This window comes from Sinohyriopsis cumingii, chromosome 18 (genome assembly GCF_028554795.1).
Source record: "Sinohyriopsis cumingii isolate HCF-2022 chromosome 18, ASM2855479v2, whole genome shotgun sequence".
NCBI classification, from domain to species: domain Eukaryota; kingdom Metazoa; phylum Mollusca; class Bivalvia; order Unionida; family Unionidae; genus Sinohyriopsis; species Sinohyriopsis cumingii.
Genome location: NC_142978.1, coordinates 60724137 through 60737606, shown reverse-complemented (window position 1 = coordinate 60737606; position 13470 = coordinate 60724137). Strand labels below are relative to the sequence as shown.

The following is a 13470-nucleotide window of genomic DNA, read 5'->3' as shown; positions in this document are numbered from 1 at the left end:
TTTGTACCAGGTATTTGTTCCAACTTTAAAATCATTACATCACTTCCCCAGTTGTATGCCAAAAAAGTTATCTCAGTCTCGTAAAACTTGCAAACATGATCTCATCTTCTTTTTCTTTGTCTTTTTCACACTATTACTCTTTTATCTTCCTTATATGCACAATGTCAGTAACACAGTGTTGTGGTATTATTAATTCCATTTCTGTCAATAATGCATAGTCATAGAATATGTAAAGGCGTCAGTGAAACAACAGCAGCACCACTATCGATCCTTTGTAATAGATCATTGAAAGAAAACAAATTTTCAGATAAATGGAAACTTGCCCACATTCTTCCCAATCCTAAAATAGTGAACCCCACGAGATTGCCAATTATAGACCAATCTCTACACTTAGCTAAGTTGCAAAAAGCTTTGAAAGATTCATTTTTAAACATCTCTATAATTACTTTCATATAACCGTAATATTATAAGCATCAATCAAGATTATTTTCTGGTCATTCGACTGTTTTTCAACTTATAGTAATTGCAGTTCATTAGAACAATCTCAACATTATTGTATTGTATTTTGTAATCTTTCGAAAGCTTTCGATCAGGCCTGACACAGAGGCTTAGTATTTAAACTGAGTGAATGGGGTCGTTATGGAAATCTGATAAAATGGTTTGTAAATTATTTATGTAATAGAAAAGAAGCGGTGGTTTAGAACGATAGTTATTCATGGGAAATGGTTATAAATGCTAGTGTGCCTCAATGATCCGTGCTTGCGCCACTCTTGTTTTTGACCAATGTAAATGACATTGCCAATGGTATGATCTCTCTCACTCGTCTTTTTGCAGGCGTCTTATGTGGAAATATAGCCTGTCATGAATATTATCTAATAAATCTACATAACAATCCAAGAAATGACTTTTAAAGTTTAATCCAGAAAAGAAATATGTGGCTATATTTTTGCGAACAAACACGTAACAAATAATCCTGAACTTGTTTTTGATAATCTCGAACTTAAATATGTCGTTCTCATCACCATGAAGGATTAATACTTTCATCAAATGCCTAATGACCTTGTCTTATTGAAATGTTTTCAAACCAGCATCGTCTCTAATATATAATATACGAAAACTAAAACACAACCTAAGTATGCAAATTGTATCAAAAATGTATATTAATTTATATCAGGCCTATCTTGGAATATTCCAGTGTAGTCTGTGACTGATGCTTGTTGATCGATTCAGAAAAATCGGAAAAACTACAGCTCGAAGCGGCAAGAATAGTTATAGGACTTTCAAAATTCCCCTGTAGACATTCTCTCTACTTTGAAACATGGTGGGAAAGTCTGCATTAAGGAAGATAAAGACAAACATTAATAACACTCAACAACAATAAAAAGAGACAAACTCTAGACTATATCATTGCATTACTCCCTCATATTTTGGCCGAACAAACAAATTATATCCATTTGCACTTTTAGGATAAATTCTACCAAATTGTCTTTGATAGCCGCAACAGTATCTCGAACAGGATAATTTATGCAGAATGTGTCATAATGCGGGAAAATGTGTTTATGCCCAAAACTCGCATCTCGTAAAATGCCAAGTTTTATTAATTTGATTAAAACATAATGTAAGTTCATAAAAAGCTAATCTTCTTCCTGTCACTAATTTGTATTCATGAGGTGGGATAGAAAACGCCATGCACTTTTTCAAATTCTGTGCCAAATACAGTAGACAATGAAATGAGTTGATGAGAAACTTGCTTTCACTGTCATATGCAACTATTAGCTTATATTTACTGCTTTGTCGAAGCTAATGAAAAACATAGTTTTACATCATTCATGCAAATATATAAATGCTACTGGACAATTTAAATACCTGATTCAAATCATGAGTACTGTCATTTTCTCGTTTACTCTCTTTCCAAAACGTTTTCGTCATTATGTTGTCATGTTGACTATGTTGCATTACTTGTATCATGTAGGGAGAGGGCGAATTTAAGTTTCTAGAAATGATGCCAAATCCCACTGTATCCTATAGTAACAATATAACATGTTTAAAACAAAATAAAACAATTTTAAGACTTAAAATGTGATTTTCATTTTAGAAACACATATCTTTGCTGAATGATTTGTTTCAGCATTTACAATTTTCTCACAAATGTAATGACTTAGATATTGTAAGTATAGTATGAACAAACACCATTCTTCCAAGGCAGGATAGTTCCATACTTAATAAATTTCGTTTTCATGTTCAGATAATATTTTGAGGAAAAGATATGTAGTGTCTGTCTTTTGCGGCAAATTAATTTGGTGATAGATGAGTTTGTGTGTTTGATTATATCATTACATTTGTTTTTCAACGTCAAAACAGACCACCAGATGGAGCCAGTGGTCAAGAAATCTTCCTCGGATATATTGATCGATAAGGCTATGAGCATTAAGCTGCATACAACACTGTAATAGAAGATTCACTGAAAAATGAAGTTGGATTCACTTCCCTGCAAATTTTAACCAATAAAATGTGGTTTTACTTATATTTATATGACAAAAGGGCGTAAAAGGCATGAACACAAACATGGCTGAGAAAATAATTTGATCAAAAAGTCGTTCAAATGTGTCTGACCCAAATATCGATTTAAAGGACAAACAAATGGGTCAAATCCATTAAGTTGAAAGTGCAAGTCATAGGCATTTTATATATCTATCCACACATATATACATTATATATAGCTTTTATGAATTTAAGGGTTCCTTTATTCTGTTTCAGTGATTGTTCCTCATGGTTAGTATACTGAAATTCTTATTACTTAATAGCTGTGGGTAGGGGTAGGACTATGGTTAAGGAACACAGCTCAAGTGAAACATTGTCATGTAGTATTCATATATAAAAAATCTAAGTTGCCGTGTTTTCATCCACAGAAGAATATAATGCAAAATATATATTCTTTCTTTTCAAGGTAATCAGATTTTCAACAATTGAAGCCTTGATGAGAATACCAGTGGATCACAACTATGGGTATGGTTAGGTCAAGAAGAAGGTTGTTATGTCGCCTACTATGGATGGCTTTACTCGCTTGCTGTGTATATATTCTTGCTTTTCTAATCAACACATACACCAATTTACATTTTACTCATCCGAAAAGTCCGCGAAAAAATATTATAAAAGAACCTTTAATTAAACCACAAGATTCAAAGGTGTTAGTTTTTCTAGAATATGGGGAGGACGTAGATCCGCCTAAAAATCTTGCTGTTGTTGAAGCTGATAAAAACGTTCGGCCATTTAGAAACGAATCCGACTATAAAAATGAATTGTCTCGAATCAAAGATGGCAAAAAAGAAGATACTGCCCAAATATATAGTGATGACAAGAAAGAAGACATCGAGATTAAAGATGAAGAGATGATCAATGCAGCACGTATGGCCCCTATCAATCCAGATAATCCCCAGATAAACCTTGGTGCCCCAGGTAAGACTAAATCTACTCGATGTAAGTATCTTCTTGCACAAATATATTTGTACTTTCTGCAATTGGAAGGTCGATGCCAAACTCTGAAAACGTTTATGTCAAATTTAATTTTTTATCATGCATATAAAATTATTGACATTTTCGTTACATATTGAGTGTTGTTTAATAATTAAAATTTTCATCAAATGTAATCCACATATAAAATATTCCATTTGCAATAGCCAAATACTCGATGTGAAATATTGTTCATGTTAATGATTAATTATATTTTAGAAAAATAACATAGAAAAGAAGTTAATAGGGACTGTTTGATGAGAAATATTGCATGATGATGCCAGCAACGTTTACACATGTACATGATTTAAAGATCCTGTTTGTCAGTTTGTGATCAAGTGTGTTCATTTATCAAAGGCCGTGGTTGAGGAAATAGCATTGTTTGGCGCTTTACAGTTTTATTCTTATAAATATGCACGAAAACGATTTTGGAGGGCGGGTGAAGCGAGGTTGCTAATCTCTGGAAATTCCAATAGCTCTCCCGGTGACACAGAACCCACGCATTCTAACTACTCTTACTTTGTGCGTGCTTTACTGATATAAGGAAGATGTCGGCAACTTTGGACCAGCTATATGCACAAAAATAGACTGTCCTACATGCATATCTAGTACCAGATTGAATATGTGTATGAACTTTTAAGTTTTCTTAGATCACACATTTGTTAAACCCTTGCATACCATTCATTTTTCATAGTCAACAGATCTAGCGGAGCAACGTTTACACCCTGAACTGTATAACTATTTAATATGTGTGCTGGTTAGTTCATCTTTGAAGCCGCTTTGTACCTTTCTTTTATAGCATAGACCGAACACTGACTAGATCATTGAAAGAGACGTAGACCAAATATCGAAACAAGATATATTTGCAAAATGATAATAAAATAACCATTACTTAGTTTTAAGGTTTTACTGGCATACAGACAGATTATACTTTTAACATATTCTACATGAATACGATACAATATTTCGACAGTAGCAGAAAAATAAATATAAATCTAGACCATTGTTTCTCACTTTAAAAGTAAAGGGGAAAATTTAAGAAAAGAAAGAAAACAATAGATATTAGTAAAATATTGATTACATACACAGATTAACGAAAACAAATATATGTGGCAAAATTAACATGAATTTGTTTATATATATATACATATATATATATATATATATATATATATATATATATATATATATATATATATATATATAAATCTACATACTTTTTATTTCTTATGACGGCATAAAAACAGCATTTATGAAGGACTGTTGCGGATTGTAATCGTACAATATATTAAATGTATTTGTGCATGGCTACATGTTGCATATATTCCTGAAAATCTATGCAATTAAAGCTAATAGAAAATAGAGTTTTAAAATTTTTAAATTTACCAAAGAACCATCCTCATTTATCGAATCACTCATAACTCCAATGCGTGTCTGAAAACATGTTTGTAATGTTCTACTATATGTCATTTTAGTACCAGAGATTTTCTGAATTGTTTTGTCGTCTTTTTTAGGTGAGATGGGGAAGCCGGTTATCATTGATCGGACAAAATTGTCCCCCGAGGAGCGCGATAAATTTGATGAAGGATTCAAGAACAATGCATTTAATCAGTATGTAAGCGACATGATTTCGCTCCATCGAAGTTTACCGGATGTTAGGGATCCTGAGTAAGTATATGTATAATACATAGAAAACCCCGTGCATCATTTATCTATGAACTATATAATACACAGTAAACCCTGTACATTATTTATCCATTAAATATGTTATTTATATTTTCATGAATCCTGCAATAACTAATACGCTAAATGGGTCTACCGATACCGCCTCCTCCCATCTAATGGTGCCTCATAGCAGACTGCCTTTGTAATTAAATGTCATGATTTCCAAACAATGTACAGAAACGTAGGCGGATTAATGTGTTTGTACTCCATGTGGTTAGACAGTGGTATGACTATGAAACAAGAGTGATCCACATTTTTTGCCTATAGTGCGACCATACAAATGGAGACAAGGAGCTCAGTTAAACTGCACATTTTAGGTCATTGTTGGTAATCGTGTTATTAATATAAAGCAAGGTTTCAATGATACATATGATGCGAAAATGATGCGAAGACGAAAGAACTAAACAAATAAAGCATTTTAAAACTATACAGTCAAATCCTATATAGGTCCAATAACAAATACCTTACAACGTCATTCTCTCTCCCTCTCTCTCTCTCTCTCTCTCTCTCTCTCTCTCTCTCTCTCTCTTTGATCATCATCATCATTGGCGACTCAGTCTCGAGAGACCATGCGAATAGCGCCCTTGAGGTGTTGTCTGTCTCTGGGATGTTGGCATCGTCTGCTGTAGCTGTGCAGGCCTATACGTGAATGACAGTCCCTATTGCAGTGGGTGAAGACATACTGTGAAGTCTGAGTTACTGTGGTTGCTGCCGCGTTCTTCTTTCTCTCAGGTTTCTCCGCCACCAACTGGCCTCTCCTCGCATCAGCGACTGATATGCCCTTGTTTACCGTCAGTCAGTCTCCACGTGCCTCGGTCCTCGGCCAGCACTTCCCAGCCATTGGGTGAAATGTCGCATTCCTTCATGTCCCTCTTGCATACATCCTTGAAACGCAGTCAGGGGCGGCCGACTCTTCTCATACCAGTGGCCAGCTGTCCATATAGTATGTCCTTTGGCAGCCTTCCATCCTCCATGCCTCGGACGTGTCCCAGCCATCGAAGGCGGCGTTTGCTCAGCAGGGAGTACATGATGGGGGTACTTGCACGCTGTAGGATGTCGCTGTGTGGAACACGGTCTTGCCAGCTGATTTTCAGGATGCGTTTTAGGCACCGTGTATGGAAGGAGTTGAGCCGGCGCTCTTGCCTCATGTAGGTACTCCAGGTCTCACTTCCATATAGAAGGGTGCTGAGAACGCAGGCATGGTAGACTTTGACCTTGGTGTGCTCTATCAGCTCGTTGTTTTCCCACACCCTCTACGTTAGTCGTGCCATGATTGTGTTTGCCTTTCCGAGCCTTCTGCCCAGCTCCATATCAAGTGAGAGAGTGTTGCTGATATATATATATATATATATATATATACTTCTAGCTATCTTCAATAGTAAACAAAGAATGACATTCCTTTTCAAAGACAGTAATTGATAATATAAGTTACAATGTCAAATCTGCATATTAACGGGCAGTTATGATCCTCTGTATATACATATGTACGGTTTATATCGTGTACGCCGTCAAACTTTTCTCTTCCGTAGTGAATAATTATATTGGAATTTTGATGAACCTTGTATACCAGACAAATTTTGCTAAGCCATATTTTCAATCTGTACATTAACAGCATGTGCTATTAATGTGTCCTTCATTATCAGGTGCAAGCAAATAGAATACATGAAAAATTTGCCAGATGCGAGCGTCATCATTATCTTCCACAATGAAGCTTGGTCTGTATTATTGCGCACAGTACACAGCGTGCTGGATAGATCACCACCACATCTCCTCAAAGAAATAATCCTTGTTGATGATTTTTCAGACTTCGGTATTATTATTATCATTAGTATTAGTATTATTATTATTATTATTATTATTATAACTGTTTTAACAAAGAGAAAGCAGCTTTTTGTAACCATTCCCGTATCAATTACCATTTTACAATTTTATAATTCGAAATTGTCATTATACATACGATTCAAACTGCAATACTACAATTGCTGTCTACATTATACAGCAGCATGGAAGCTTAAACAAATGCAATGAAATATGAAATACTAAGTACGGTTTTTCACTTACATTACTTTAAACGTGTGGATTATTGTTCCGTTTGCCTTATGTATGTATGTATGTATGTATGTATGTATGTATGTATGTATGTATGTATCAATGTATGTATGTATGTAATAACAATAATGAGGACTTTGTATATATGTATGCATGTATATATATGTATGTATGTATGTATGCATGCATGCATGCATGTATGTATGTATGTATGTATGTATGTATGTATGTATGTATGTATGTAATAATAATAATCAGAACTTTGTATAGTGCCTAATCTTTAGAAGCTCTAAGCGCTTTAGAACATTAGACAACACCTATAAGATAAAAAAACATATAATAATATTATTACAAAAACAAACACCATGAAATTAGAAAAAACATTAAAAAATAAAAAACATGCTGAGAATATTTCAGTTAGGAAACATTATTAGGTCTTTAAGTTTGTTTTTGCAGTTGAAATAAGTGAGTTTTGAGAGCCCTCTTGAATGTGATCATTGTGTCTTTGTGTCTAAGTTAGTGGGCAATTCATTCCACGTTGCTGGGCCCTGGTATGCAAAAGAACGCTGTCCATATGACTTTGTATGTATGTATGTATGTATGTATGTATGTATGTGTATGGAAAGAGAGAGATGCATGCATTTATTTCATCCAAAGGTAATATTCGTACAAATAGGAAACGTACATAATTATTAGCATATCTAACAATGAGTGAAACACTTGAGCTGATCAAAATTGAATATATTTGTTGTATTTGCTATACAGAGGTAGGTTTTGTTATACAAGGAGAGGAAAATTATTTTCAATGCTTTTTAAGAGAGGAAGACTAAATCATAGTGAATGAACAACAGTACTCTTGCATACGTACTCAATAAATAATAGTTGCCAGCAATGGCATTGTAATTATATTTGCAATTCCTACAAAGAAAATTACAGTGAAAACTTATTTTCAATAATTTGGATGTTTTTCTCCAAAAAAACAAGCCAACTATTTTTTAATTTTTTGGGAAACAAATATATGATGAATTAATAAATTATTGAGCATGAATAGTCCATTTCAAAACTGATGTCTCTTTTAACAGATTAGAAATGTAATATCAAAGATGAAACAAGCATCCGGTTTCAATCGAGGAAGATCTTTTAAAAGTGAAATATATAACAGTATGTGGTTGACTAATGGCTAGGTCACATGTTTTTCGAAGTTATTTTAGTATTTTTCCAAACACAGATCACTTGAAGCAACCCCTTGATGAATATTGTGCAAGACTTCAGAAAGTGTCTCTTATCCGGTCAAAGGAGAGATCCGGATTGATTCGTGCACGGATAACAGGTTTTGATGCTTCAACCGGAGAAGTTGCCATTTTTCTTGACTCTCATTGTGAAGTAACTAAAGGTGAGTTGTGACATAAAGACCTCACAGTAAGTCACAAATTTATGAAGTATATAACACGAGCTAATAATAACTTCCACAGATCACGGAATTGAAAATATTATATAGTATCCGATGTGCCGTGCTCTGTAACACCATTGTAAATAGGGTGTACTGTTGTGGGAAGGGCGATACAATGTACCTTCCATTGCCCACCACCACCACCCCCGCGTATCAGAGTAACATTAGTTTCCTCACTTCTTTATAGCGTTCTCACACTTTCTTATTTAGTACAACACCATTGTTTGTAATGCATGTTAACATCATGATGGCTTACCTGACTGAAAATGAATTGTTATTACAGTGACTCTTACTTTTGTAAATCAAATGGTAATACGTATCAGCAAAAATATTATATCAAAAGGTAAACTTGTAAAGACACAATCTTGATTCATTTCAATAGTCCAAAAGCCCAAATGGACTGCGAGGGTACATTTTCCAATATTCTAATAGCCCAAATGGACTGTGATGATACGTATTCCGATATTACAATAGCCTAAATGGACTGTAAGGATAGATGTTCCAATACTCCAATAGCCCAAATGGACTGTGAGGATATATTTTGTTTCAGTTAATTGAGTTCATTGGCGGATAGTACGATACAAACGTATACATGTTGGTTCGACATCATTAACATTATCAAATTCTAGAATAAAACATACAACAAAATGCTTTAATAAAGTATTAGGCTCACCCGCATCAAAGGTTAGTAAATTAATGACAAGAGACTGAGAAGCAATAACATACTTCGTAAATTACATCGTACGTCTCCACCATACCCGCCCGATATCATTTTCATTATCTGCTCACCCGCTTGTTATACATCAAAATGTTTGCTTGCAAAAGTCAAGTAGCATAATGTCATTAGAATCTGTCTGTACAGTATCTTGCAAACCACAGAGTTTAATAGTATAATTATCAACAATATATATATATATATATATATATATATATATATATATATATATATATATATATATATATATCGAGTATTGTCATTAACAAACTGATACTTGTCAACAATTTTCTTGTTGGATAATGCAAACATATATCAAAAATTTTCATCACAATAAATTCTGTGCGTGCTAACATCCGAGTATTAAAATCACCACATATCATACATTCACAATTTGTATTGAAATTAATGTTATATTCTTCTTAACGGCGATTGAATTGGCATGTTTAAACATTTATATCTACCCAAGATGGCCAGCTAGGTCCAACTGGTACAATATAGCTTAGGCAAACATATTATCTTTTTCAGATATTGAACCATCGAATTTAGCACTTTTTCAGACAATGGAATTTTAGTAACACATCTTAAACCACTGTGGTGTATGTTTTCATGTCTTTTATTGTCATGTAATGGCCATTGCTTACTCCAAGTAAAGTGTTTCTAAGTATTATCCTTGTTACGGTTTGTAGCTTGTCTCATTTGCTTTTCATGTCGTAGATCTTGACCCGCGGAAGGGGCTCCGAGTGGCCGAGTGGTATAGAACGCTTTTCGTTACGGATCACTGCCATCTCACCTCTGTCTGCGGCGGTTCGAGTCTAAGATTCAGCCAATGTGGGCATGTGAGAAAGCTTGCCAGTAGCTTCTCGTGGGTCGGTGGTCCTTTCCGGGGTTTTCCGGGTTCTTCCTCCACCATTAATACTGGCCGCCATGTATAGCCTATCGTGTACTGAAAAATGGCGTTAAACCCCACAATAACAACAACAACAACAACAACATTGACCCATGGACATTATTAGTGCGACTTTCATTCAACAGATGGACAGGAAATCGGTGAATGACAACATTTCTCACTGAAACCGGTATTTTGTCTGTACTAGTTATCGTGTTTCTAGTTAATGGCTGGCATCCAGAAATGTTTAGTGGTGCAATCAAACAAAACAGAACTAATTCCTGAGAGTTCATTCATTTTTAGTTCGAGTGTTTGGTCCAATGATTGTGCCAGAATTAGACGAAACATCCACTTGTTTATCGATAGAAATATGTGGATATCGAAGTGTGTGCTTTAATGATTATTGACATTTTGTTCATCATTATCAGCAAATTTTGTTCACATTTCTTGCTGTTGATACTTTTCTGGTACCGTACTTCTTGCTATTTCGGGAACAGTCACATATTCTGCACCCACCGAACTCTCTGTATTCCTCACTATTTTTGCACCAGTTGTGTCCTCTGTACTCATTGAACTCACTGAGCTCACTGTCATGGGAGGCGATGTATCTTTTCTTGGAAAACTGTTTTCCTCGTCTTCATCCATATTCGATTATAATTCTTCTTTTATAATATTATTCAGTAAATAATATTCTCGATCGTTTAGACTATTGTCGCTTGCAACTTTCATAATTTGATCATGATTTTCTCTTTGTGTACATGCCTTTTGCAATTGGTCAGGAGTAAAATTGAATAACTGGCTTGCCTGGAAAGATTTTGCACATGAATGAGCGACAAAGTACATGAACATTTCATTCTATCCAGCCAATCTGGTAATTTGGCACTAAAGAAAGTCCCATTAATAACCAAGCTTGCTGGGTAGTAGATAGAAATTTCATGCCTAGATTTCTTCGGCTTAGCATTATAACTGTTGACCACAACCTGTTTCGTACTTGCACACTTTCTCGCTTAAAATATATATTATTTGAATTATCAGTAACCTCCAAGTTTTCGGCATGCTCTAAAACATTATCGATGTCACAACAGTCGCGGAATGCCGCTATTATTGGCGACTTTCGCTTCACTACCTCCGTGTAACGGTTGTTCCTGTGATGTACCCCTATTCTGTTTGCATCAACAATGTACTTGGAATCCACATTGGACTTCAGTTGACTGCAAAATAAATTTTCGCACCACTTCAATACAGTTTCCTCTGAAATTGTCATCAATACACCATAAAATTGCTTGTTTTTACTTCGAGCTTCGATATATTTTTATGTGTATTCAAGAATCTTTATAATATCTACATACTTTTTTATATAAATCTAACATCGTGTTTTTTTTTCTTCTCAAATTCGAGCAATATAAATGTCGTTATTTGCACTGGATTAGTTTTACCCACGCACAAAATTAAAAACGGTATGTGTTAAAGAGAATGTTATAAAGCGAGAATACAGACAGGTAAAATGAAAATATGGATTATGCGTATAATCCTGAAACACTAAAATAAGTATTAACAATTAGAGATAGTGTGATTTGTGTTACTCAGATTGGACTTATCAAGACGCTCTTCTATCTCGAGCAATGTCCCTAAATTAGTTTAGTTCTAATTGAACCAGCTGACTGCAGTATATGAAAATGTCTTAATACATACAATATCTAGTCATCTTAAAACTGAATGAAGCTTGTAACCGTTATTTCCCTTATACTGTTTTAGGAATTCTTTCTTGATTGACCGAATCATGCTAACTATTAATTTCTAAATATAGCTGTAATGCCAAACAGGATAGATATCCACAGTTATAAGTAGACATTTACGTAACGGCAATTTCGAAGCTGATAATTAACTTATTTTACTTTCGCGTGCTGAACTTGGCAGTTTTAATTGTATACTTTATTCTGCTCAAAGCGTGCTGTTATTTGATAATAACAACAAACAACAACATAGTTGTTAGCATATGTTTGTACTATCTTAGTCTTGTCTTCATGTTTCAAACAACTAATTCGTATGGTTCCTTTTATCGAACAGTTATTGTGCCAGACGGGAAAGAATAACAAAATGTTTCCGTTGATAGAAAAACATATTGCGCTGTTCGTTAAATGGGCTATCCCATCATCAAAGCATATATTCTAACCGACACATCTACGATTTCAAGAAAATATTCCATATGCAATTATCATTGCATTTTTGTCTCTATCAATCTATTATGTCGGTAGGCTTCTGTTTTAATCTAAGCTCTTTGGATTGGTTTCTCACTTCTCTTCTCGGAGAACTATCCAGCTATCAACACGTTTCCATCAGTCACGTCTTGTTCTGCTATGATGCATTTATGTAACATTGTTCTTCCTTACAATATACCTTTGCTATGGTGAAAGATGCGCATGTTATAAACTCTACTTGTAACTATTCCCTGTAAGAATAATGACGCAGAAATGAGTCTAAATACTGAAGCACTGCAACAAAAGAAGAAACTAAAACAGTACCGATTGAAGAAGGAAACCAAGGACAACAATCACGATGGGAAATTGATTTTAAAACATATGTTTGACTTAATCTAAAACACATGCACGGTTTCGTTTATATCAATCTTTCCGTTAATCCAATATAAGCAAATAAAAAGGGTTTGAATCCGTGTTTTACTGAGAATAAATGGCAAATAAAACCAGCAGTATTTTAGACTATTTCTGTTGCAACTTTATATCTAGGAAACTCCCAAATATATAAGCAGATTGATTTTCAGCTGTTATGGATAGAACGTGCTTTTCAATTTTGCTTCTTGGTATTATATTTATATTAGACCCAAATCTTCAATTCCTGTGTAAGATAAATGCGTGACATTATCTTTTTTATGGTAAGTACAATTTGGTTATAAATATAAACGCCAAGAAGATTTGTTTAATAAACATAAAACGTGCATTCGCATACAAAATTGCCTTTGGGTACATTGCTGAAATATGCTTGAATATAATAGAGGTTCGAACCAGTCATCAGTCCTCTTGTTTTTATTTCTTTCTTATTGGTTTTTTTATGTCATTGAAATAAATAAAAGAATTATGCAAGATGTATAGTACTCAGCGAATTTAGACAATTTAA

At 34.3% G+C, this 13470-nt stretch overlaps 1 protein-coding gene across 1 annotated transcript in view; it reads left to right on the top strand.

Moving 5' to 3' along the window:
* Positions 1-13470, top strand: part of LOC149776763 (polypeptide N-acetylgalactosaminyltransferase 5-like) — a 56869-nt gene that overhangs the window by 22243 nt on the left and 21156 nt on the right. The window contains exons 2-5 of the mRNA XM_089941436.1: positions 2948-3456; positions 5025-5178; positions 6879-7045; positions 8513-8677. Coding sequence (XP_089797562.1) covers positions 3003-3456; positions 5025-5178; positions 6879-7045; positions 8513-8677 — 940 coding nt within the window. The 5' untranslated portion in view covers positions 2948-3002. The remainder of the gene's footprint in view (positions 1-2947; positions 3457-5024; positions 5179-6878; positions 7046-8512; positions 8678-13470) is intronic.